Source organism: Brachyhypopomus gauderio, chromosome 6 (assembly GCF_052324685.1).
Source record: "Brachyhypopomus gauderio isolate BG-103 chromosome 6, BGAUD_0.2, whole genome shotgun sequence".
Taxonomy (NCBI): domain Eukaryota; kingdom Metazoa; phylum Chordata; class Actinopteri; order Gymnotiformes; family Hypopomidae; genus Brachyhypopomus; species Brachyhypopomus gauderio.
Window position 1 is genome coordinate 32,283,701 of NC_135216.1, and position 27,544 is coordinate 32,311,244.

At 44.9% G+C, this 27,544-nt stretch overlaps 2 protein-coding genes across 4 annotated transcripts in view; both read right to left on the reverse strand.

The window, feature by feature from the left end:
- Positions 1-27,544, reverse strand: part of LOC143517689 (uncharacterized) — a 121,106-nt gene that overhangs the window by 22,288 nt on the left and 71,274 nt on the right. For 2 of the 3 annotated variants that reach the window (XM_077010433.1, XM_077010431.1), the window contains exons 7-8: positions 18,370-19,517; positions 17,654-18,209 (exon numbers count right to left, since the gene is read on the reverse strand). In XM_077010433.1, the coding sequence (XP_076866548.1) occupies positions 17,654-18,209; positions 18,370-19,517 (1,704 nt within the window). Of the gene's footprint in view, positions 1-17,653; positions 18,210-18,369; positions 19,518-20,147; positions 20,338-27,544 lie in introns of all 3 variants that reach the window. The other variant, XM_077010432.1, reaches the window with a different exon arrangement.
- LOC143517691 (alpha-tectorin-like) lies at positions 472-27,513 on the reverse strand. The gene is made up of 11 exons (XM_077010437.1): positions 27,278-27,513; positions 21,514-22,667; positions 20,798-21,353; positions 17,307-17,503; positions 16,990-17,179; positions 16,682-16,801; positions 16,381-16,565; positions 16,002-16,162; positions 3,641-3,886; positions 3,176-3,341; positions 472-2,344 (listed from the first exon to the last, which is right to left on the reverse strand). The coding sequence occupies exons 1-11, from the start codon at positions 27,324-27,326 to the stop codon at positions 2,237-2,239; spliced, it is 3,132 nt and encodes a 1,043-aa protein (XP_076866552.1). The 5' UTR covers positions 27,327-27,513; the 3' UTR covers positions 472-2,236.

Sequence of the window (27,544 nt, forward strand, 5' to 3'; positions counted from 1 at the left end):
TTCAATCGCGCTATCCGCTCTTATTTTGAAATCGCGCACCACGATCTCAAGACGATGCCGGGGATTGCCTTTATGGCAACAACAAACAGGTAGCAGACGCCCAAATGCGTTCGCCCCCCCCCCCCCCCCCCCCCCGTAACCGGCCCCCTCAGTGATTGAAAAAATTTAATGTGGCCCGTCATTATTTCTATTTGAGTATCCCTGGTCTAAGGCAACGAGTTCCATAATTTTTGGTGTAATGTCCTTTTCCTTGGCGACATCACTGGAAAACTTTTTTGCTAGCTTTATCCAAATAAACACGTGCAGGCGATTTTTGCTTGCGTCATCACAACACATTGTTTCGGCCGTGTTGTTTCGGTGATGAAAGTATTTCGGCCGAAAACCGAAAATGCAAATTTAAGCCATTTCGGCCGAAAATTTTCGGTGGCCGAATTTTCGGTGCTTCCCTAATTCTGTACAATACAGTACAATAGTAATAAAAATAATTGGGGTTAGGTGGACCATACAGAGAAAAGAGGAGGAGAGAAAAGAGGGTCAGTGTTCAGTGTTCATGGTCAGCCACTGGTCAGTGTTCATCCACACCAACCCCTCAAAAGCCCTCAATGTCTAAAATACAGTAAAAACTGAGGGACAGACAGTGGTGAGGAGACGGGTGAGGCCATGACAGCAGGCCCACCTCGTCAACCTCTGGGTAACATGCCTGTGTGTGTGTGTGTTTGTATGTGTGGGGGGTGGAGGTGGGGTGGGAATACGCAGGTCCAGAAGAAATGGTCCTCTGGAAGAGGTGCCTTACACAATCACCGACTACAACAGCCTAAAATGTGGTGTCCACACACACACACGTATACACCCTCACACACATATACACCCACACACATTCCTCCCATATATTGACCCACACACACATACACCCACACACCATCATCCCATATGTGCAACACTCATATATGTACCCACACATACACCTACACACATATATACACCTACATACAATCTCCCTCAGTCTCCCCAAGGGGAGGCCAGGGTTTTTTTTCTCCATCTGAGTCAATGAATCCACATAGTTCACACCATCACCCACTCCCCGTCTACCTATAAGTGGCTGCATGTACATAACAAAGGGTGGCCTAATGGGATGCAAATGTCCCCAGAACTGCCCCCTGGTGGAGGCCAGGTAGAAAAAGTTTGGAATTAAAATGCTGGGAGTCCTAGTTTAACTGAACATCCATCATTTAATAATAACAAAAAAAAACACCTTGTCTGTATTTTCATGTCTACGTGGCCATTTCAGCACTATAAAATGCATATAGTACATTACCAAACAGTAAAGAACACCATAAAAATGTAAGAATATTTATTGCAAGATAATAACCGTACTATTTTTACATTTGTTCTTAAAAGGAACATTTGCTAAAAAAATACAATCCAAGAAGATCATTGTAAAATCATTCTGACATTCCAATAACATCACAACATTCATGTGCTTCTTTCACAAGTCAATGTAATCTAGAATTATAATCCTGATAATTTTCTCATAGCAGATGATTATAAAAATAAGAAACTTATTAAACATGCCACTGCAGAAAGATTTAAAGGCAAATATCAGATAATTAAGTATTGTTGATTTCACCAGAAAGATTATCATAAATAACATTTTGTAATCAGAGAGAGATGGTAGTGGTGTGACACTAGATATGTTCTCTAACAGCAGACTGGACTGTAGTTCTGTTACTCAGTGTTTCTGCTCAGATTGTCATCAGAAAAGGATCAGCGTGGTCTGGTGGGATCAAAATTGTGGGTAGTCTGCTGGGATTGAGGATCTGGGTAGTCTGGACATCCCAGTGACACTCTAATCTGCTCTAGAGCCCAACATCCTGACAAAAAATCTGAAGATATCGGTGTGCTTTTAAAGCCAAGGACAGATTACCTCAAATATGTCAGAGTACTGTACTGTCACTGTCCTGATACTGTAAAGTGTTCATGCATAACAGCAGAAAAGCATAATTTCGTTATTTCCTGTAATCAAGAATGTCTGTTCTTTACATCCTCATTCTGAGTACTGAATGAAGCTACTGATGAACACACACTCCAGCTAAAGTTAAACGTAGCTGTCTGTGTCCAGCAGTGAACTCTGAGCTTCACCTGTGGCAGCGCTGTGACTACTGATCTCACTCCAGTAGTCTACACATAAAACTACACATAAGAAAACCTGGAGAACCATGGAGAGCAGTGTGATGGTTCATCTTCTGCTTCTCTCAGTCCTGATGAACGGCCCCATGGAGATGGAGGAGGTGTCATGGATGTCCACAGACCGCATAGCTCTGTCGTGGTGTCCAGTGTAGCAGTGCTAGGAAAAAAATTTAGAAAATGAATGAAAAATCCTTTCCAAGAACTTTCACACCAGTTACAATCCACTTACTGTATAAATGTGAGTGGCTTATAGGATTTAATTAACTGATGAAGCTATCAAAATGCCTTATATGCTAGCTATGCCATTGATACATATACCATAAAACATGACCAAGGCAGATCAGAGACTTGGGTGACAATAAACCTCCAGAGACATGAGACATTTACAGATGTTTGAAGAAAACGAAATGTAACTTTGCATGATAAGACGTTTTATGACATTCCGACATTTGCAGAACGCACATCGCATAAACAAACGTAAGAAAACAAATATGAACTCTAAACGTTTATTTACAGGAAGACTGTCACGTTGAGGACCCCGGCCCCTCCCTTTGGGCGTGTGTTTACGTTGTCCACGTGCATCGTTTGCGTCTGTGGATCTCCGTGGTAGTGGTTATGTCCTGTGATGATAGGTCTCACCTGTGGCTCGTCTCGTAATCACGTGGGGCTAATGTGGTTTGTCTATTTAATGTGCGCTCACGCAGTGTCCTGTGCTCGTCGTTGTCTAAGGTTTACACGTCTCTGTGTATGTTAGGTGTTTTTCGTGCGCTATAAGCGCCATCTATCTGTCCATATTAAAAGTGATGTCTGTCGCACCCAAGGAATTGTGTCTCGTCCTTCACGCCGCACCCATCGTCACAAAGATCAATTATTTCATTTTGAAAACATTGCTGTTGGTACAATGTGTTTTCTCGGTATGTCTCTACTCCTGGCTTATTCTCTACTCCTCATGGAACTGTGTGACTCACTGACAGATGTCAGAACTCACCGCTGCACAGTTGTTGCTCTGAAGAAGGCAAAGGTGAATGGAGCAGTGAATGAAGACCTTGTTATAGGCCACGTCGTTAAAGGCGAACATCTCAAAGGAGAATCGGGCAGTTGTGGAGACTCCGTTCTGAAGGACTCGTACTGTTTTATCTTCTCGATTAGGACACCTAAAAGAATTTGGGATAATCCAAATTACATGCGGAGACATATCTATATAGTTAAATTGACTATTGTGAATCTATGCTATATGATATTGTGTTAAATGTACACTTTCGAGTCTCGTTCTGGGATCTGCCATCATGCAGTTTAGTTCCAGGTTCACAGTAACAGATATGAGTTAATCAAGGCTTTCAGAAGCTACTGAATATTAGAGACAGGTGTGTTGGAGCTAATCTGCAGCCTGTAGGTTGCTAAGAACCACACTTGGCAACCCCTGCTATGGGTACAGAAAGTCAAAGTGTCTTACTGTTTAACAATCAGGTCCCAGCGGACACCATAGTTGCGATCATTCACAGGGGTGGCCCAACATGAATCAATCATTGTAGCAATCTGACGACTGTCCACCCCCTGGACATACACTCCCACATAGACCCGCTGGTCCACCTTCACTTCTGCACTGCCGTTGTAAGGGAGGGTGAAACCAGGATCCTGATAGGGAATCATCCTGACCTGGTACATCCCCAAAACACCTGGAAGGTTCTTGTATATTGTACTGTAGAAGAGTTCAACCATAGATCAATTAGTAACTGGCAAACTTGATATCCTGTCAGTCTGTACAAATATAAAACCATAGAAATGTAACTGTTTTGTCAATGCAACAACATCGCATGTATGTATATTAGGGCTGCAACTATAGAATATTTTTGAAATCGAGTATTCTTTTTGTGATTCAAATTTTTAGTTTATTTCAACAAAGGGTACAACAGCAAATGGAACATTGCCCAAGATAAGCCCTATAGTTGTTCTTCACAGTATATCACGGAAGTAGTGACAACTAAGTGATACTACCTTATTGACAAAAGTGATGTTACCATATAAATAATATACACATTTATAATTCAGTAATCAATGGAGTAATGTATATAAAAAGGAAATAAAATAAAGGAGCAGAAAACGAGCGGAATTAAGCTCGCTAGGTTCTCATCAGTTTTAACAAGTCTTTTTCTGTTTTAGTCCAGGATGCAATTGTTTTTGGTTTAGCCCCGTTGATTTTGGCTGTGGTGCACTCCAAGAGGGTGATATCGTGTAGATACGTGATCCAGAGAGTGTGTGGAGGAGTGGAGGGTTCAATCCACATTTTGAGTATTGTCTTTTTAGCTGCTGTGAGAGCAGCCAGGAGAATCCTTTTCTGGTGGGGAGATAGCATGTCCGTAGAGTCATCTAATAGCAGAAATATCTTTGGATCCTTTTGAATGGGCTGTCCTAAAATTTTGGAGAGGGTATCCTGAATATAAGACCAGAAAGCATCCACAGTCGGGCATGTCCAAAACATATGTACATAGGTGCCAAGTTCCATTGAATCGCATAGGTGACAGTATGGACTCTGTCTGATCTTAAATTTGTACAGTAGACTGGGAGTAAAATAAGCTCTGTGGATAGACCTAAAATGGATCAATTGGTGACCTGGATTCTTGGAGGTGTTAAAGCAGTTCTTCCATACTGTGTCCCAATTGGGTTGGACACCAAGCGCCCCTTCCCAAAATGTAGGTGTTGTTGGATTTAAGTACGTTTGCTTAAGAAGTGTTGTATATATCGTAGTCACCATGCCTTTCGATGTGACAGTATCATCTATCCATTTCTGTAAAGGATGTGGGCATAACTGGACGGACCATGGGACGCCGTAGGTTCTTAGGGCCGATCTTAATCTTAAGTATAGGAAGAAGGGAAACCCAGGCAAGTTAAACTCTTTTTGAAGATCCTGAAATGATTTTAAACCTTTCTCATTAAAAATATCCTTCAGAGTATGTATACCTTGTTCAGACCAAATTTTGTATACGAAGGGTTTATTATCAGTGTTAAGGTTGCTATTATGCCAAAGAGGTGTATTCTCAGTGTAGGTAAAGGGACCACCCATAATTGATTCTGCTTCCTTCCAAATTTGAATGGAGTGGGTAACTATGGCACCAAATGTCCTAATTGTTTGTTTCGGAATCTTGGCATAGGGTAGGTCCTGCAGTCTGAGCGGTTGGGTAATATTAACTTCCAAGTCACGCCAGGATACTGGGGAATCTGCATTGGCCCATATCTTCAATGGTCTGACTTGAAACGCCAAATAGTATAGCCTAAAATCTGGAAGGGACAGTCCTCCATCACGTTTAAGACGGTGTAAGTTTCTGAGCCGAATTCTAGGTCTTTTTGTATTCCAAATAAATTTACTCACTGCCGAATTAAGTTCCTTAAAATAGCCAGTAGGGGGGGCTATTGGCAATATAGAGAAGAGAAAATTTAGCCTGGGAAGGACATTCATTTTAATGGTTGCTATTCTGCCGTGCATAGCCAAACATAGGGGGGACCATCTGCTGAGATCATTTTTAATATTCTTTAAAAGAGAGGAGTAGTTATATCGGGATATTTGATCCAATGTGGGAAATATTGAAATACCCAGATATGTAAACTGTGTGACTACCGGAATTTGAAAGGAGATATAATCTGGGGTTGGTACCTCACTTTCTTTAAGGGGTAATAGTAGAGATTTATTCCAATTAATTTTGTAACCTGAGAGAGAACCAAATTTTTCAAAAAGTTTTAGACACTCTTGGGCAGAGACTGTAGTGTTTGAAATATAGAGTAGGATGTCATCTGCGTATAATGAAATTTTATGGGAAGTATTCCTACATATTATGGGATAAATCGAAGAATTTAATCTGACTGCTTGAGCCAGTGGTTCCAGAGATAAATTAAATAGGTATGGAGATAATGGACATCCTTGACGAGTGCCTCTGCCGAGGTTAAAGGATGCTGATTGCAGAAGGCCAGTTAAGATACGTGCAGAGGAATTACTGTATATTGTCTTAATCATTTTCAGAAAGTAAGGCCCGAAACCAAAATTTTCCAGCACTGCCCAAAGATAGTCCCATTCGACTCTGTCAAATGCTTTCTCTGCGTCGAGAGAGAGAATTGATGTCGAAGGCATGTATGAGTCAGACTGTTCAATGATATGAAGCAACCGTCTCATATTATCTGAAGCAAATCTGCCCTTAAGGAAACCAGTTTGGTCATAGCTGATCAGATCTCCTATACAATTATCGAGCCTGGAAGACAGAACTTTGGCAAACAGTTTGGAGTCGGTGGAAATAAGGCTGATTGGTCTATAGCTGGAACAGTCCAAAGGATCCCTTCCTTTCTTCAGTATCAGAGTTATTAAGGATGTATTTTGATCTCTATGGAGAGAGCCTTGTTCTATAGCAAAGTTGAGGGAGTTTAGAACGAGATGACCAATGATGTCCCACAAGGCCCGTAGTAGTTCAGGGGGAATGCCATCCAGACCAGGAGCTTTGTTGGAATTCAGCAGGTCTAATGCTGATTTTAATTCGTTCATTGATATGGCACGGTCCAAGAGATCACGCTGATCGGTACTAAGTTTAGGAAGTTGCAGTTTATCTAGGAAGCTTTGAGATTTCGCATAGTTCGCTTGAACTTCTGAGGTGTATAGTTGTTGATAGAATGATTCAAATATTTCATTTATCTTATTGGGGTGGGTATAAATTATTCCATTATCTCTGATAGCGTGTATATAGGATCTCTGTTCATTATGTTTTAGTCGTAAGGCCAGCAGTTTACTTGGTCGCTCTCCATTAAAGTAATATGTTTGTTTAGTACGATGCATGATAAATTCTGCTCTTTTTGAGAATATACTTTTTAATTCTGATTTTAGGGCATTTAATTCTTTAGCTTTCTCTGAATTGTATTGATCCTTTTGTTCCTGTTCCAGCACACCAATCAAGCTCTCCAGTTCCTTTGTACGACCCTTTCTATTTTTGTTCTGCGCGGAGGAGAAGGCTATGCATTTTCCCCTAATGTGGCATTTGGTTGCTTCCCATAATGATTGAGGATCACGCGCCGAATCATTATTGAACTGCAAAAACTCCACAAGTGAGTTACGTAGGAGAGGTAGAAAGTTTGGGTCTTGTAGTAGGGAGGTGTTAAACCTCCATCGGTTAGGTTTGCTCAGTGCTGGTGTAGGAAGAAGCATTGAAGATAAAGGAGAGTGATCTGACAAAAGGATAGGTAAGATATTTGTCTCTTCAAAGAACGGAATAAGTAGGGGTGAAATAAAAAAGTAATCTATTCGGGAGTAACTTCTGTGACGATTGGAAAAGAAGGTATAATTTTTAACTCCGTTATTATTTAAACGCCAGATATCAGATATATTGACCTCTTTTAGAAAGTGATTTAAAGCGTTTGAAGGTAAAGTATCCGCTGGCGATAACTGCGACTTATCCCACACCGGGTTACAAACAGCGTTGAAGTCTCCCCCTATTATAAGGTGGCGATCCCCAAAACCTAAGATGATTTGAGTTAAATTAGGCAGAAATGTGGGGTCGTGTTCATTTGGGGCGTAAACTGACATTAGAGCATATTTTGTATTGTTCCAAGTACCTAGAACATACGTAATACGACCTTCGTTATCACCCCCAGTAAAGTCTATAGAGAATTGTAATTTCCTCGCAAAAACTATTAAGACCCCTTTAGTTTTGTTAGCTGCTGAAGATGATGCTACAACCTTAAAATTCTTGTTTTGAAAACGGTGTATATCTATGGATTTTAAGTGAGTTTCCTGTATAAGAGCAACTGATGCCCCAATATGTCTAAGATAATCCAGGCATTTAACACGTTTGATGGGACCGTTTAGTCCATTAACGTTCCACGTTATGATCTTAATCGCCATAGTGCAACCCTATTAACTCCACAGAAAGTAAACGCGGTAAAAGTTCTCCATCGACTTACTAAAATAATTATAAGAAAAGAATATGGAAAGGTAGCATCAATCAGCTTATGTAGGCAATCCTGGGCATACAACACAAAAATAGTAAGATGAAATACATAAATAGAAAAAAATAACGTGAACATTAAGGCAGTATGCAGGGAGTTAGAACAAGCTCTCCTTTCTGCCTTGAAAACAAAAGCGTGTGGATACGTGGCCGGCACAACAGTAGATCGCCCCTGTCAGCCACCCCGCCCGGTTACCATGTTAGGCATGTAAACCTTCTTAAGGATGATCAAACCTAAAAGCAGTTATGCATCCATTGTGTCTTCAACCGTCGTGTTGGCGTTGGGGGGAGAGGATGAATTTTCCGCTGCAAACCGCTCGATATCCGTGGGGTCCTTGAAGAAGGAGGTTTTCCCTTTATAGAGAACTTTCACCACAGCCGGATAAAGCATAAACGAGGATATGCCGATCTCCGTGAGCTTTTTCCTAGCCAGGGCCATTGTTTTTCTCTTGTTGGCCGTAAAAGTGCTGTAGTCTGGAAAGAACTGGATCTGTTTACCCGCGTGTCGTATCGGCCCTGCGGTGCGAGCGCCCTTGAGTATGGCATTGCGGTCTCGGTATCGAAGCACCTTGAAAATGAAAGTCCGCGGTCCTGTTTTCGCCCGGTCCGCGTTATATATGCGGTGAGCTCTTTCCACCTCCACCACTGACCCATCCAGAGAGTGTATCCATTTGGATAGTTGTTTTTCGATAAATCCCACTGGATCGTCCCCCTCTTCGCCCTCTTTAAGACCAATAATACGGATATTGGACTGGCGGTTTTTATCTTCCTGACTCGCCATCTTGGCTTGCAGGGCCTCCATCTCGCACCGCAGATCCATAGATTCTTTCTTAGCCTTTCTGATCGCTAGCTGCATGTTTTCGTAGTTATTGTTCATAGTTTTAATCTCCTTTTCGAACGTATCTATTTTTGCGGATACGAGACTAAACTGCTCCTTGAACATGTCTCGGACGCTATCAAGGTGTAGCCGCAGCTCCTCAGCTACTACCGCACGGAGTTTCATTTCGTCGGCAGAGACATCTTTGGAGCGCTTTTTGTCTGGAGACGACGACATCAGTTGTCGCTTAGCCATAAATTGGACGCCGTAGTTGTTACAGAATTCTCAACTTGAGGTTAGGTCTACATTAAAGGATGAATTATATCAAGCCAGGCGGGAGCTACTGAGCTAGGCGGCCATTTCTGTCAGAGGTCACGTGATCTCCGAAATCGAGTATTCTGTCGATTTTTTTCATAGAGTAATCGAGTAATCGGATAAAATCGCACTTTTGTGTTTTTAACGAAAATTGTTAAGGGGGGGGGGGGGGGTGTACGTACCGGAGCGTTACCGGAGCGTAGCTCGCGGACCGGTCATTTTCTGCATGGTCCTAGCGCTAGATTCGTCGCTATTTAAATATTTGTTTTTTAACCGTTAAAAAGTGGGGGGGGGGGGGGGGGACATGGCTTCGTCGCTATTTAAATATTTGGTTTTAACTGTACAAACTGGTGGGGACCCCCCCCCCCCCAAATTATGTTCGTGTATGTGTGTGTTTGGAGGGAGAGATGAGATGATAAATTACATGAGTGAGATCATTTGCTGTCTTGCTACTTATTATGTCTAGTCACTATCGACTCATAACACGTGCTATAAATAATTATAACTACTGTACATTATAACAAGCGCTAGTCTTTATATCAGTTATAATCATAATCATAACTTGTAGAGGCTCCTAAAGTGCAGTTCACGTGCGAATGCTTTCGGTTTAGGTGCTAAAGCAGTGTTATGGTAGGCCAGGTCCGTTTTACAGTAAAGACACTGCACTACGTTGTCCACCTTGTGCAGCGAAAAATGGTCCCACACTTTTGACATTTTTGCCCTTTTACGGACACCGCTATCTTCATTTTCCGCCATTTCCATCAAAACAAATCACGCCGCTTTAAACCTGTGCGTCAGTTATAACAGTCCGTGTAAAACAATGATACCGGAGCTGCGCAGTAGTACAAAGCGGGATTGATACGACAGTAGAAACATTTAAAATAGATGGTGACATAAATTAAACGAAGCCTCGAGTATTTTTTGTAATCAAATTACTCGAGTTTGTAACGCGTTGCCGCCGATCACGGCGGTGACGCGTTGGTTTAAACGTGGTGAGAACCCAAACGCTAACCAAAAATAAAACGGCAAAAAGACAGCCAACTGAAACCTCCGCAGATGCGGGAAAAAACGAAAATAAAACTCAAGGGTAACAGAAGGATAACACGGAGGAACTCGACGTGTACAGGTAAGTAAACAAACGAAAAACACGCGGAAAGAAATACAACGCGTCTAATAAGGGAAAAAACAGGAAAACGAAAAACACACGGAGAAACCTCAACGTGTCAGAAGGAGAGGAGAAAAATACACAAAATAAAAGACGAAGCTTTGGTACAAGACCAGCGGCTTCTTACCAGGTTACCTGTCAGACTGTCAACCAGAACACTGGAGGACAACCGACGAAGAACAGAGGGAGAAGACAAAAAAGAAACAAAACCAACCTGAGAACACTCAGGGGAAAACGAGAGAAAGAGAGCAACGAGATCGTAGTAAGAAGAAGAGAGGACTTGGCTTAGGCTGTGAGAGTGCGTGACTACAGACAACTTCAGCAATGCGTTGCTGAAGTCACCTGCTTTAAATAGGCAGCCCAACAGGTGTAATCTATCGGGCTCGATTACCCCTGGTACCAGCTCGCGGGCTCCGCCTAGTGGCGGCAGGAGGCACGTGCCTGGGTCCAACCCTGACAGAACCCCCCCCTCTAGGCCCGAGACCCCGCGGGCCCAGGGCAACAGCCCTGTCGCGGTAGAAGGCCGCGATCAGGGAAGGATCCAGGATGCGTGCCCTGGGAACCCAAGACCGCTCCTCAGGACCGTAACCCTCCCAGTCCACCAGGAATTGATCCCGCCCCCGGACCCGACGGACGTCCAAAAGACGCCGCACCGTGTAAACAGGACCACCACCAACCATACGCGGCGCAGGAGGAGCCGGGGCGGGAGAAGAACCACATAAGTAAGGCCGGAGATGGGACACGTGAAACACCGGGTGGACACGCATGGACGGAGGGAGAACCAAACGGTAGGTGACCGGGTTGATGCGACGGTCGACTTTGAACGGGCCCAGGAAGCGAGGAGCCAGCTTCTTGGTGCCGCCCCGCACCGGTAAGTTACCCGCCGCCAACCACACCCGCTGACCAGGACGGAAGGACAGCGCAGGGAGACGATGCTTGTCGGCGCTGCGGCAATAGGCAGAGGAGGCCTTCAACAGGGCCGAGCGAGCACGCGACCAAGCCTTGCGACAGCGCCGAAACTGAGCCACAGCAGAAGGCACAGCTACGGCCTGCTCATGATCAGCGAACAGGGGAGGCGCATACCCAAACAAACATTCAAAGGGCGACATACCCAGAGCGGAATGCCATAGCGTGTTGTGGGCGTACTCGGCCCACAACAGGTGGTCGGCCCAGGACGCGGGGTTAGAGGACGCCAGGCACCTGAGCGTCTGCTCCAGGTCCTGGTTGACTCGCTCGGTCTGACCGTTAGACTGGGGGTGGAAACCCGATGAGAGGCTGGCGGAGGCACCGAGGAGGGTCAAAAAGGCCTTCCAGAAGCTGCTGGCGAACTGAGGTCCTCTGTCGGACACCACGTCCTGAGGAAATCCGTAGTTACGGACTACATGAACCAGTAATAGAGACGCAGTTTCTCGGGCGGAGGGTAGCTTAGGCAGGCCGATGAATTTGCTGTACTTAGAGAACCTGTCTACAATCACGAGAATGGTGGTCAGCCCTTTGGAGGATGGAAGACCGGTGATGAAGTCTAGGGAGATATGGGACCATGGTCTGGAGGGAATAGGCAAAGGGCGCAACAGCCCCCTGGGCTTGTCACGAGGGGCCTTACTCCTGGTGCACACCTCGCAGGAAGCCACGAAGTCACGGATCTCCTGATCCATCGCAGGCCACCAAAACCTCCTTTTTATGAGCTCGGCGGTCCGCCTAGCACCGGGGTGCGCCGCATACCGTTCGGTGTGTCCCCATAAGAGGACCTTACGCCGGACGGTCGAGGGCACGTAGAGACAGCCAGGAGGAACACCGCTAGGGCCGGGTTCGTTAGCGAGTTCATCCTGTACTGCTTTCTCAATACCCCACCGGATAGGTGCGACAACGACTCCCGGGGGAAGCACGGTCTCAGGGGGACTGTCGACGAGAGGTGGCTCCCACTGTCGGGACAAAGCGTCAGGCTTGGTGTTTTTAGAGCCAGGACGATACGACAGAGTGAAGTCGAAACGACTGAAAAACAGGGCCCATCTGGCCTGTCTGGCATTGAGGCGCTTGGCCTGCTGGAGATAGGTCAGGTTTTTGTGGTCCGACCAGACCAGGAAAGGATGGCGAGCCCCCTCCAGCCAGTGTCGCCACTCCTCTAAGGCCATCTTAACGGCCAGGAGTTCTTTGTCCCCTATGTCATACCGTCTTTCCGTGGGGGTGAACCGGTGTGAAAAGTAAGCACAGGGATGCAGCTTAGGAGGAACCCCGACCCGCTGCGAGAGAACAGCCCCAACACCCAGATCAGAAGCGTCAGTCTCAACAACGAAAGGAAGCTCAGGGTCAGGAACCCGCAGTACAGGAGCACTAGTAAAAAGGCCCTTAAGGGTCTCGAATGCTTTCTGGGCTTCTGGAGTCCATGTGAACTTCCCCAGTTTTTTGCTAGTGAGAGCAGAGAGCGGAGCCGCGAGGGAGCCAAAATTTCTAATAAAGCGCCTGTAGAAATTGGCAAACCCCAGGAAGCGTTGGACCAAACGCACGGACGTGGGCACGGGCCATTGAGACACAGCTTTAATCTTGGCGGGTTCCATTGCCAGTTTACCGTTGGCAATGATGAACCCCAAGAAGGCTACTTCGGCGACGTGGAACAGGGACTTCTCTAATTTAACATAGAGGTGATTCTCGAGTAGCAATTGGAGCACGCGGCGTACGTGTTGCTGATGCTCTTGGACGGTACGGCTATATATTAAAATGTCGTCTAGGTAGACGTAGGCGTAGTTATCCAAAGCCTCCCTAAGGACGCCGTTAACAAACCGCTGAAAAGCGGCGGGTGCGTTCATGAGACCAAACGGCATGACTAAGTACTCGTAATGCCCGGAGGGCGTGCTGAAGGCGGTTTTCCACTCGTCGCCCTCCCTGACACGCAACAGGTTGTACGCACTTCTCAGATCTAGCTTAGTGAAGACCGTCGCCCGTTGAAGGGCCTCGAAGGCAGAGGACATGAGAGGCAAGGGGTGGCGGTCTTTGATAGTGATCTTGTTAAGCCCCCTGTAATCGATGCAAGGGCGGAGACCCCCATCTTTTTTCCCCACAAAGAAAAATCCAGCCCTGGCGGGAGAGGTAGAGGGACGAATAGTACCAGCCGCGAGCGCCTCCTGTATGTAGGTCTCCATAGCCTTGCGTTCAGGCAAAGCTAGGGAAAACAAACGCCCCCTAGGGGGAGTAGTACCGGGCAGGAGGTTGATAGCGATATCGCAGGCTCTATGCGGGGGTAGGAAGCCTGCTTTGCGTTTGCTAAAAACGTCTTTGAGGTCGTGGTAGACAGCGGGAACCTTTTCTATGAACGCTATCTTTTCTTGGCTCTCCCCGGTTTTGCTGCAGTGGGGCGCCAAGCACGACTGTTCACAGACCTTACTCCAACGGTTAATGGACAGATTAAGCCAATCTACGTCGGGGTTGTGGCGTTGGAGCCAGGGAAACCCTAGGATCAGCTGTAGTTTGGGTGCAGCGATGACATAGGGGGTGAGTGTTTCGTGGTGGTTCCCTATAGAAATGTTCAGAGGGACGGTTTGGTGGGTTATGTCCCCGGAAGTGAGCAGCCTACCGTCCACAGCGGACACAGAGATGGGCTTTTCTAGAGGAACCAGAGGTATGGAGAGCGAGGCTACGAGAGCGGTGTCTATGAAATTACCAGAGGCCCCTGAGTCAACGAGAGCCAGGACCCGATGTTCCTCAGAACCTCTCCATGACACCACTACATGAGGCATCAGTCCACATGCGGGGAAATAAGTGCCATGACCCGTCGGTGCAACCCTGTTCACCGACGGGTCTGCCCTTTTCCCTGTAACTCAGGACACTCGGCGATACGGTGGTGAGCCCTGCCGCAATAAAGACACTTGCCCTCTCGTATGTGGCTTTGTCTTTCCTGACGGGAGAGACGAGTGTGCCCTAATTGCATGGGCTGTTCCGATGACGCGCCCTCCTCGTGTGTGGTCTTACGCACAGGGGATATTGCCTTAACACTGGGCGAAGTGAACAAACGGCGGTGTTGTTTACGGTCCCTCAACCGATTATCTATTCTAATGGTGAGGTCTATAGCGTCGTCCAGACCGCTAGGAGGCTCCCTGAGGGACAGTTCGTCCTTGATCTCTTCGCTCAAGCCTTCTATGTAAACGGCCCCCAGCGCCTCCAAACCCCAATCACTTTCTGCCGCCAGTGTGCGGAAGTCCAGAGAGTATTCCGCCACGGTAGATCTGCCCTGTCGCAAACGTAACAGCTTAGAAGCGACCATACCCCCTGAAGCAGGATGAAAAAACGCCTGCCGCATAGCCCGAGAAAACCGTTCGTATGAGGAACAGAGCTCCGGCTGGTTCTCCCATACCGGTGTAGCCCACCGTAACGCTTTCCCCGAGAGTAACGCCATAACATAAGCCACTTTAGCACGTTCGGTGGGAAAACGGGACGGTTGTTGTTCAAAAATAAGAGAACACTGTAACAAAAACCCCCTACACTCATTGGGATCCCCGTTATAACGCGCCGGAGCGGGCAATGCGGGCTCAGCACGAGAGTCAGCAGGCAGCCCAACAGCCCCGGGGGAAACCAGAGGGCTGGGAGCCGCAGCAGGCGGATCAGGCTTTTGGACAGCGAGAGCGATAGCCTGGAGTTGAGTGTGAATTTCCTGCAACGCCTGCTCATGCCTGCCAATAGTCTGCCCTTGTATGGCAAGGGCGTTTCGCATGTCGTTGGCGTCAGGGTTAGCTGGGTCCATAATAGGCTGAAGTTGTTCTGTAACGCGTTGTCGCCGATCACGGCGGTGACGCGTTGGTTTAAACGTGGTGAGAACCCAAACGCTAACCAAAAATAAAACGGCAAAAAGACAGCCAACTGAAACCTCCGCAGATGCGGGAAAAAACGAAAATAAAACTCAAGGGTAACAACAGAAGGATAACACGGAGGAACTCGACGTGTACAGGTAAGTAAACAAACGAAAAACACGCGGAAAGAAATACAACGCGTCTAATAAGGGAAAAAACAGGAAAACGAAAAACACACGGAGAAACCTCAACGTGTCAGAAGGAGAGGAGAAAAATACACAAAATAAAAGACGAAGCTTTGGTACAAGACCAGCGGCTTCTTACCAGGTTACCTGTCAGACTGTCAACCAGAACACTGGAGGACAACCGACGAAGAACAGAGGGAGAAGACAAAAAAGAAACAAAACCAACCTGAGAACACTCAGGGGAAAACGAGAGAAAGAGAGCAACGAGATCGTAGTAAGAAGAAGAGAGGACTTGGCTTAGGCTGTGAGAGTGCGTGACTACAGACAACTTCAGCAATGCGTTGCTGAAGTCACCTGCTTTAAATAGGCAGCCCAACAGGTGTAATCTATCGGGCTCGATTACCCCTGGTACCAGCTCGCGGGCTCCGCCTAGTGGCGGCAGGAGGCACGTGCCTGGGTCCAACCCTGACAGAGTTACTCGAAGAATCGTTTCAGCTCTAATGTATATGCTTATTTTAGAAATCTTAAAGACATTTCAACAGTGTCAGGGCTCGATTAAACACTTGTGTGCCTCACGTCTGTAGAGGGGTGAATGAAGGGTCCATCGTAAGTGTCTGAGTGAGTGCATAAACACAGGAGAACTGCAGTTGTAGCATGTTCCATCTGTTAATGCTGCTTTCTGTTGAGTTGACTGTGGTCTGTATAGAGTTCTCGTAGATGAAGTGAGTGCCATTTGCCTGCAGATATTGATAAAAGTTACATTTAGTCAGGAAAAACAAGGTAGTAAATGTAATAAATCCACAACATTTCTTTACACAACATATATGACAAATGAACTTAGATTCAGTGGTTTTTGCATTAATGACCTCTGACTGGTTGAATTAATGAGGGTCCTATATATGATGTTTACTTATTTATCAGAAACTTCAGTCTGGATAACTAGTGTTTAATGTACCGTGAGGTTTGTGCCACAGATGTGATCATCATTATCAAAATGGAACACCAGTCTGCCATTCTGGACTGTTCCTCTGCAGCTGGGGTCACTCAGGTGTAAAGTGTGGACAGAGAAACCAGCTTCAAAGAGCTGACAGCGTGACAGAGACATGGTGCCTGAGCTGCCATCACACACTTCAACAGCATCTGGAACAGAGAGGGGAGGTGAAGTAATGGAGCATGAGAAGTCATGTTCTTCAAATGGTGTCAAAGAAAATACTTTGAGCATGTTTCCATATCACTGTATTAAAATGTGCTTTCACCATAAGTCTCTGGGTTTGGTCTTGGGTCATCCTGATTACAGAAGCAGCCATGGACGCCCTCCATCTCCCCACACCACTCATCCTCAGTGCAGTTCACCTCCTCACAGTGGTCCACCAGTGCTATAAAGAGGAATACATTAAAATATTAATCCAATAACCAGTAAAAAAACAAGAACTTGCACCAACAATATTCAATATTTACTCAGTGGAAATGTTCAAATATTGGATTTACAAAAGACGGGCAGGCAATGGTTTGGACAATTTACAAAACATCAAACATTTACTCAGTGGAAATGTTTGTAGTTTACCATTAATAGTAGTGGTGGATGTGCTGGTGGGCATTTGGGTGGAGGACATTTGGCTGTAACAGCCACGCTGCCCATTCCTGACTGCACACTCCTCAGAGGGAGAGCAGGAGGTGGAGATGCAGCTCAGGTCATTGGTAGCAGAACACTCACAGTGCTGGGAACATCCTGGAGTCCAGAACTGCTCACCTAGCTGCAAGTAAAAAGACACTGCGATTAGTTCCATCAAAGTTCCATCAAAGCACACATATGATCTTTTAGTATAAATTTATGATTGTACCTCAACTGCACAACATTCATTGCAAAATATAAGAAAGTACCTGAAAGTAGAATCCATCAAAGACGCAGCCACACTGATACACTGGTACACAGAGACCTCCACTCCTCATGAAGCCTTCATCACAGAAACAGCCCTCTGAACACGTCCTCTCACATACAGCATCAGTGCTACTGGCACAGGTGTGCCCACAGTCTGTGCCACACAGCTCATAGTGACTGTTCACAGGACAACCCATGCCTGACAAAGTAAGACAAAGAATTAGGACGTGAAATGTACTATATCTCTCTACTGAGCAATAGTAGATGTATTTACATTATATGAGAATAACCTCTCCCATACTGTGAGGACAACAAACCATTTGAAATGGGTTTGTTTCAAGTGACTTACGGCAGGTGGAGTTCTCTCTCCAGGGATAGACCGTTGCGTTGGCAGAATGGCAGGCACTGACATAGGTCTGGATGGAACGGCACAGTACATCGTTACTGTACTCAGACAGGCAAACATCAAATACGCAGTCACTGAAGTAGGCTTGAGGGTCCTTATAGTCATGGCAGAAGCTGAAGGGACCCTGTCTGTCCCTGATGATCTCACACTGTGTCTGTGCCCTAGTTTGGTCTGGGCATGATGGACATGATTCTCCACACCCATCACTGCACACTGTGTCATTCTCGACTCTCCAGCTAGCTCCAAACTGGGAAGCTGAAGTCACCAGTGCGCCTGAGCTTGTGAGGAAGTCATCACTCTTCTGACCGTTGTAGTTACCACACAGACCACACGTGGTTCCACTGTAATTTCGTGGGACAGTGATCCGTACCACCCAAGAGCCATCATAACTCACACTAAGGCCAAAGTCAGTTGTAATGAAAGTGTTCAGTCCACTGGAGTAAATGGACACTCGGCCAGAGTCGAGCAGGACAGGAAGGTTCCTGATCTCATTATCAACCTGATGAAGACAAAAATCGATCTTGTCTTTAAAACATTCCCCCGTGTATAACAGGGCTGTCACCACATAACTGCTTTTTAAAAAATGTCCCCCTTTGGCAATTTCTTATATTTTGTTTAAAGTAAAATAGTTCAAGCTACTACCTATAATTCCTCCTTACCTTGACAGCACCATGCATGTTACGTGACATGTGTACCATGTATCCTGAGACAATGACATAAACATCAACAGTGATGGAAACTGGGAGTCTATACCATGCTTCATTTCTTGCTGACACATGGAAATATGGTAGTCCTTGAGTATCATTGCATACAGTTGCCAGAGTGTATCGACAAGTGCCCTGGAAGTCAAAATTGCACCCATCAAAAGAGGTGTAGTGGGGGTCCCCTGAAGCAGAGCATGTGGCACGGGGCTGTAGCAGTGGAGTAGCAGTTGATTCTGGAGTGGTAGTTGTAGTTGTTTCTGGAGTGGTAGTGGTAGTTGTTTCTGGAGTGGTAGTTGTTTCTGGGATGGTAGTTGTTTCTGGAGTGGTAGTGGTTTCTGGAATGGTAGTTGTTTCTGGAGTGGTAGTTGTTTCTGGAGTGGGAGTTGTTTCTGGGATGGTAGTTGTTTCAGGAGTGGAAGTTGTTTCTGGGATGGTCATTATTTCTGGAGTGGGAGTTGTTTCTGGAATGGTAGTTTCGGGTAAGGTAGTTGTTTCTGGAGCGGTAGTTGTTTCTGGAATGGTAGTTTTTGGTAGGGTAGTTGTTTCTGGAGTAGAAATTGTTTCTGGGATGGTAGTTGTTTCTGGGGTGGTAGTGGTAGTTGTTTCTGGAGTGGGAGTTGTTTCTGGGATGGTAGTTGTTTCTGGGATGGCAGTTGTTTCTGGGATGGTAGTTATTTCTGTAGTGGGAGTTGTTTCTGGAATGGTAGTTTCTGGTAAGGTAGTTGTTTTTGGAGTGGTAGTTGTTTCTGGAATAGTAGTTTCTGGTAAGGTAGTTGTTTCTGGAGTAGAAGTTGTTTCTGGGATGGTAGTTGTTTCTGGAGTGGTAGTTGTTTCTGTGGTGGTAGTTGTTTCTGGAATGGTAGTTGTTTCTGGGATGGTAGTTGTTTCTAGAGTGGTAGTTCTTTCTGGAATGGTAGTTGTTTCTAGTGTGGTGGTTGTTTCTGGAACAACATCTGGAGTGGTGATTAGAGTGGTAGATGTTGACTCGGTAGTGTTCATGAAAGTGGTGGGTGTTGACGTAGTAAATGTTGACTCTTCAGTTGTCATTATAGTGGTAGGTGTTGATTCTGTTGTGGTCATTAGAGTGGTAGGCATTGTTGCTTCTGGCATGGAAATAATATATTCACAGTTTAAATGCTTTACTTAATTTTTTTTAATTGCAAACCAAATTCCAATGAAATTTGGACATTTTGTAAAACATTAAAAAAACAGAATATGGTTATTAGCAAATCCTTTTGAACCTATATGGAGGTTATGTAAATTGGCAGTCCCTGACAAATTTTCCCTGAGTGTTTGTCTGTGATTCTCTGTTCAATAAAATCAGTTTACTGAGTGTCTGTGCAGGAATGTGTGTGTGCTTGTAAGCCCAGTGCTGGATGGTGCTCTGTCACTAGGGTTTGTCCTCTTTCCCCTTCCTGCACCCCATTCAGTCCCCCAAGGGGCTGTGGATCCCAGTAGAGAGTCCGCTGTGTTATATTATATCCAATAGAATACACTACAAAGGACAATATATTTAATATTCAAACAATAAACTTTATCGTTTTTATCAAATATTCACTCATTTGGAATTTGATGCCTGAAACATGTTCCAAAGAAATTGGGACAGAGGCAACAAAAGACTGGGATAGTTGAGGAATGCTCAAAAACCCCTGTTTGTAACATTCCACAGGTGAATGATTTGGACGATTTAAAAAGTATCCAACATTTACTCAACGGAAATGTTTGTAGTTTACCATTATTAGAAGTGGTGGACATGATGGTGGGCATTTGGCTGGAGGACATTTGGCTGTAGCAGCCACGCTGCCCATTCCTGACTGCACACTCCTCAGAGGGTGAGCAGGAGGTGGAGACGCAGCTCAGGCCATTGGTAGCAGAACACTCACAGTGCTGGGAACATTCTGGAGTCCAGAACTGCTCACCTAGCTGCAAGAAAAAGACACTGCAATTAGTTCCATCAAAGCACACAAATGATCTTTTAGTATACATTTATGATTGTACCTCAACTGCACAACATTCTTTGCAAAATATAAGAACGTACATGAAAGTAGAGTCCATCGTAGATACAGCCACACTGGTCCACTGATACACAGAGACCTCCACTCCTCATGAAGCCGTCATCACAGAAACAGCCCTCTGAACATGTCCTCTCACATACAGCATCAGTGCTGCTGGCACAGGTGTGCCCACAGTCTGTGCCACACAGCTCATAGTGACTGTTCACAGGACAATCCATGCCTGACAAAGTAAGACAAAGAAGTAGGTCGTGCAATGTGATATATCTCTACTGAGCAATAGTAGATATATTTCCATTATATGAGTATAACCTCTCCCATACTGTGAGGACAACTAACCATTTGAAATGGGTTTGTTTCAAATGACTTACGGCAGGTGGAGTTCTGTCTCCAGGGATTGACCGTTGCATTGGCAGAATGGCAGGCACTGACATAGGTCTGGATGGAACGGCACAGTACATCGTTACTGTACCCAGACAGGCAAACATCAAATACGCAGTCATTGTAGTAGGCTTGAGGGTCCACATAGTCATGGCAGAAGCTGAAGGGACCCTGTCTGTCCCTGATGATCTCACACTGTGTCTGTGCCCTAGTTTGGTCTGGGCATGATGAACATGACTCTCCACACCCATCACTGCACACTGCGTCATTCTCGACTCTCCAGCTGGCTCCAAACTGGGAAGCTGAAGTCACCAGTGCACCTGAGCGTGTGAGGAAGTCGTCACTCGTCTGGCCGTTGTAGTTACCACACAGACCACACGTGGTTCCACTATAATTTCCTGGGACAGTGATCCGTGCCATCCAAGAGCCATCATAACTCACACTAAGGCCAAAGTCAGTTGTAATGAAAGTGTTCAGTCCATTGGAGTAAATGGACACTCGGCCAGAGTCGAGCAGGACAGGAAGGTTCCTGGTCTCATTATCAACCTGATGAAGACAAAAGTCAATCTTGTCTTTAAAACATTCCCCCGTGTATAACAGGGCTGTCACCACATAACTGCTTTTTAAAAAATGTCCCCCTTTGGCAATTTCTTATATTTTGTTTAAAGTAAAATAGTTCAAGCTACTACCTATAATTCCTCCTTACCTTGACAGCACCATGCATGTTACGTGACATGTGTACCATGTATCCTGAGACAATGACATAAACATCAACAGTGATGGAAATTGCTAGTCCATTCCATGCTTCATTTCTTGCTGAGACCTGGAAATATGGTAGTCCTTGAGAATCATTGCATACAGTTGCCAGAATGTATTGACAAGTGCCCTGGAAGTCAAATATTTGCCCATCAAAAGTGGTGTAGTGGGGGTCCCCTAAAGCACAGCACGTGGCATGGGGCTGTAGCAGTGGAGTAGCAGTTGTTTCTGGAGTGGTAGTTGTTTCTGGAGTGGTAGTGGTTTCTGGAGTGGTTATTGTTTCTGGAGTGGTAGTTGTTTCTGGAGTTGTAGTTGTATCTGGGATGGTAGTTGTTTCTGGAGTTGTAGTTGTATCTGGGATGGTAGTTGTTTCTGGAGTGGTAGTTGTTTCTGGAGTGCCCTGGAAGTCAAATTTGTGCCCATAAAAAGAGGTGTGGTGGGGGTCCCCTGAAGCAGAGAATGTGGCACGGGGCTGTAGCAGTGGAGTAGCAGTTGTTTCTGGAGTGGTAGTTGTTTCTGGAGTGGTAGTTGTTTCTGGGATGGTAGTTGTTTCTGGAGTGGTAGTGGTAGTTGTTTCTGGAATGGTAGTTGTTTCTGGAGTAGTATTGCTAGTTGTTTCTGGAGTGGTAGTTGTTTCTGGAATGGTAGTTTCTGGTAAGGTAGTTGTTTGTGGAGTGGTATTTGTTTCTGGGATGGTAGTTATTTCTGGAGTAGAAGTTGTTTCTGGGATGGTAGTTGTTTCTGGAGCGGAAGTTGTTTCTGGAATGGTAGTTGTTTCTGGAGGCAAAGTTGTTTCTGGGATGGTAGTTTCTGGGTTGGTAGTTATTTTTAGAGTGGAAGTTGTTTCGGGAGTGGTAGTTGTTTCTGGGATGGTAGTTGCTTCTGGAGTGGAAGTTGTTTCTGGGATGGTAGTTGTTTCTAGAGTGGTAGTTGTTTCTGGAATGGAAGTTGTTTCTGGAGTGGTAGTTGTTTCTGGAACAACATCTGGAGTGGTGATTAGAGTGGTAGATGTTGACTCGGTCGTGGTCATGAAAGTGGTGAGTGCTGACGTGGTAATTGTTGACTCTTCAGTTGTCATTATAGTGGTAGGCATTGTTGTTGCTTCTGGCATGGAAATAATATATTCACAGTTTAAATGCTTTACTTAATTTTTTTAATTGCAAACCAAATTCCAATGAAATTTGGACATTTTGTAAAACATTAAAAAAACAGAATATGGTTATTAGCAAATCCTTTTGAACCTATATGGAGGTTATGTAAATTGGCAGTCCCTGACAATTTTCCCTGAGTGTGTGTCTGTGATTCTCTGTTCAATAAAAGCAGTTGACTGAGTGTTTGTGCAGGAATGTGTGTGTGCTTGTAAGCCCAGTGGTGGGTGGTGCTCTGTCACTAGGGTTTGTCCTCTCTCCCCTTCCTGCACCCCATTCATTCCCCCAATGGGCTGTGGATCCCAGTAGAGAGTCCGCTGTGTTATATTATATCCAATTGAATACACTACAAAGGACAATATATTTAATGTTCAAACAATAAACTATCGTTTTTATCAAATATTCACTCATTTGGAATTTGATGCCTGAAACATGGTCCAAAGAAATTGGGACAGAGGCAACACAAGACAGGGATAGTTGAGGAACGCTCAAAAACCCCTGTTTGGAACATTCCACAGGTGAACAGGTTAAATGGAAACAGGTTGGGTATAAAGGGCACATCCCCTAAAGGGTCAGTTGTTCACAAGCAAGAATATGACAAGGCTCACCCACTGATCAAGTGCATGAGCAAATTGTTCAACAGTTTAAAAATGTTTTTCAACATGCAATTGCAAGAAATGTAGTGATTTGATCATCTACGGTCCATAATATCAAAAGATTCAGAGAAATTGGAGAAGTAAGCAGCAAGGCCAAAACCCAACAATGAATGTCCATGTCCTTCAACCCCTCAGGCGCCACTGCATTAAAAATAAAACAAAAAAAAATGTGTGTAAATTTGGATGATTGCGTATCTTTGTTGTTGTATCTTTTTGTATAGATGGGTGAACGTGTACGTGTTTCGGGGGGAGGGTGGATGTGTATATGGGTGTGTGTGTGTATATATTGGCATGAATGTGTACGTACATTTGTGGGTGTATATATGTCCGTAAGAGTATATATGGGCGTGGGTGAATGTGTGTGTAGGTGTATATATGTGTGAGGGTCTATATATGAGGGTGAGTGTGCTTGTGTGTGTATGTATGTGTATATGGTTGTGTGTAGGTGTACATATAATGAGGGTGTATATAAGGGGGTATGAATATGTATGTAGGGGTGTATATATGGGGGTTAATGTATATATGAGGTTGAGTGTATGTGTTAGGATAGGGGGCCCTGACAGGTGATGGGTGGCTCTCGGGGGCGTGTAGCCTTTCTGCTGGTCAGTGGGGGGGGCATCCTGGGGGGTGGCTCTGTTTCCTCTGCTTCCCCTGGGCCTGCGCTCCTTGGTTGGGAGGGTGCTGTCCAGGGTCTCCCTCTCCCACCCGTTGGGGCGGGCATTTGGGAGTCACTGGGAAGTGCTGCCCTGGGACATCACTACTCCTGGAGGGGCCGCGGGTGGGTGGTATTCCCTGGTCTTTCTCTGTCTGCCTCTGGCCTCTGGGGGAATGTTGTTGCAACTTTCTTACCTTGCTAGTAAGTACATTTTGTACATTTACATAGACACACACACTCATACACATACATCACAGTCATTTGTGCTATATGTCTTAGGTACACTTTCTGATCTTCTTTTAGGAGCAGCAGTTAGTGAACCATTGCAGTGGTCATTTGAGCTGGGGTTTTTTCTGCCCTTCTGTCTTTTCCCTTTTTACTTTCTCTCCCACCCTTTTCTCTCCTCCTCTTTTCTATCTTCTCCTATCTTCTTGTGGTCCACCTAACCCCAATTATTATCACTATTATACTGTATTATAAGAATTGTTATCATTTGATCTGTACATAAAAACTAAGTTGTCCTCCAAAGTTTGGGGGTGGAGGTGAGCCAAAAAAACCCATGATATTCTGCAATTGATATTAACATATGGGCTCAGAAACACTTCAGAAAACCATTGACAGTGAACACAGTTCATCACTCGATCTACAACGTTCAAAAGCCAGAATCTCTGATGGTATAGGAGTGTATTGGTGTCCAGGGCATGAGTAACTTGCACATTTGTAAAGGCACCATTATTGCTGAAAAGTAGGGGTGTGACGAGATCTCGTGTCTCGTGATCTCGCGAGACGCAACTCCACGAGATTTGATTACGTCACAACGACGTCGGAAAATCCAGGTATTACTATTGAAGTGCCCCCGCCACTTTCAAATCATTTGTTTGGCAGCATTTTGGGAACCTGGCGGAAATGATAATTGGCAAAAGAGTGACTGATAAGACACTACATATACAAACATTGTATGAAAATAATGCCGTACACCGCGACTAATACGAGCAGGATGCAGAGACATTTACAGCAGCACCACAGCTCAATACTCAAATCAACATATCTCACTTGAACAGAGGTAGCAGGGACAGAACGGCGCTTTGGCAAGTTGAGACAGCAAAGGATATCGGGAGCAGTGTGGGGATGATAATATTCTTAAAAATGAACATGGCAGTGTAGTTGCAGCAAATTCAGAGACATACTTGGTCAGGCTCTCTTTGCACTATTTGCACTCTGTATTGACAGAGAAGAACTTTTTGTACATAATACAGTGAGTCCCCGTTTAACGACGGGTCTGGAAAACAACGGACCGGAGTTACCACCGACTTTTAATGTTATTTTGCGCGATGTGCGGAGGAACTGTGGAGTGTTGTGTACGATAAACCCATCTCGGCAACGTGATCGCTCTTTCTCACGCTGTACGCACGAGAACATTGTTAGTTTTTTCTATACTGGATTTACGATCAAAGCGTATCTAAATCGCGCTTAACGACGAAAACTGCTTTACGACGGACTTTTCAGTCTCTTACATAATGCATGTTAACAGTTATAATAAAACATTTCAAAATGCATGTTTAAAGTTAAATAAAAGTTAAATAAAAGTCTATTGTCCAGTCACATAATTTGTAATTTTAGTGTTCTTAAAATCTCGTCTCGTCTCGTGAGCTGAGTGTCTTGTCACACCCCTACTGAAAAGTATATACACATTTTGGAGCAACTTATGTGTAACGTTGCATGCGCAACGGAGCGAGGAGACGGACACAATCGCTGAGATGAGCGAGATTTAATACGGGGAATACCAAAAGCAGAGTCGTACATACAGGCATGGGTCACAACAGGCAGGCAGTCCAGACATGAAATACGAACGGACATAATCGGTACTTAAACACGACGGGGAAACACGGAACAGGCAGGAATACAGGCAGCGGAAACAATACTCACAACAAGAACAACTGGAAAGACAAAATCACGGATGACATGACTGGGGAATGACAGGACTTATATACATAGAACCAAACTAGGGACAGGTGATGACAATGACACAGGGGCGTGGTAACAAACAAGGAATCCATCAAAACCAACAAGCAGGGCGGGACAAACAGGCAGGGAACACGGACATGAGGGGACCCAGAGTGACAGCTACGAGAGGGGGCGTTGCCCTACGTGACATTATGCTGCCATCCAAGCAAGGTCTTCTTCAGGGACATCCCTGCTTATTTCAGCAAGACAATGCCAATCCACATTTTGCATATGTTACAATGTGGCTTCATAATAAAAGTGTGGAGACTAGACTGTTTCCCAATCTAGACCTGTCTCCCCGTCCAGACCTGTCTCCCAGCGACTGAAGTTAAATGCGAAAGAATTCCACCTACAGAGCTTCAATGATTACTGTCCTCAGTTCCCAAATGCTTATTAAGGGATGTTAAAAGGGAAGGTGATGTAAAACCATGGTAAACAGGCCCCTGCAGGCATCAAAGCAGGCATCAAATTCAAACAATGAAGTTTAGGTGAACATTAAATATTTGTTTATAGTGTATTGAATGTAGGTTGAAAAGGCATTGCAAATCGTCATATTCTGTATGTATTTATGTTTTACACACATAAATAAATACAACCCCATTAGAATTGGGGTTGTATGTTGTCTCTGCTGAGTCTCACTGCTTCTACTCAGTGGTAGTGAGAAGTAGTGGACTCAAGTTTCATGACTTGATTGGGGTCACATTTTGGTAAATATGCAGAGAACTGGTAAAGGATTTATGAGATTGACCTGCAGAGCCACACAGGACTGCAAACTTTAGTATGCATCTATAGGTCCTAAGGTGTAGCTACATCTGGTCTCTGGAAAACAATGAATAGAATTGGTCTACTTCACATAATTTTGCTTTTAGACAGTTGTATCCCATTTTTTCCTGCCATTGTTGGTTCTGTGACAAATGTCTTGCAACAGCAATTGTCTGCTGGGTTAACACATGATTTGTGTTTTCTCAAATGTATTACCAAATGATTTGACTAGTTCTGACAAACTCCTTTCAAGTAACGTGAAATGTTGTGAAGTAATCCATTTGCACTTAAAAGGTTTGCATTACACTATCATTTGTCAAAGGATTTCAAATAGCATGATTATTAATAGCAATAAATGAGACAAGTTTATTAGACTAAATTTGCAAAAATTCTCATATGTCTTTGGCATTTTTAATAAACCAAAATCTCAGCATTATTTAGAAAAGGAGAATGTTAAATCACATTATAAATATTCTCACAAGAACTTACCATTTATTATCAGCAGAAGTGCTGTGAACAGTAGGATTGGAGACTTCATTGTTGTCACGTTGAGGTCCCTGACCCCTCCTTTTGGGCGTGTGTTTACGTCGTCTGCGTTTACTCGTCTGCGTCTGTGGGTCTCCGTGGGTGCTGATTCGTCTCACTTGTGACTCATCTCGTCATCACGTGGGGTGGTTGATGTGGTTTGTCTACTTAATGTGCGTTCGTGCAGTGTCCTGTGCGTGCAGTGTCGTCAGTTGTCTGAGTCATATGTGT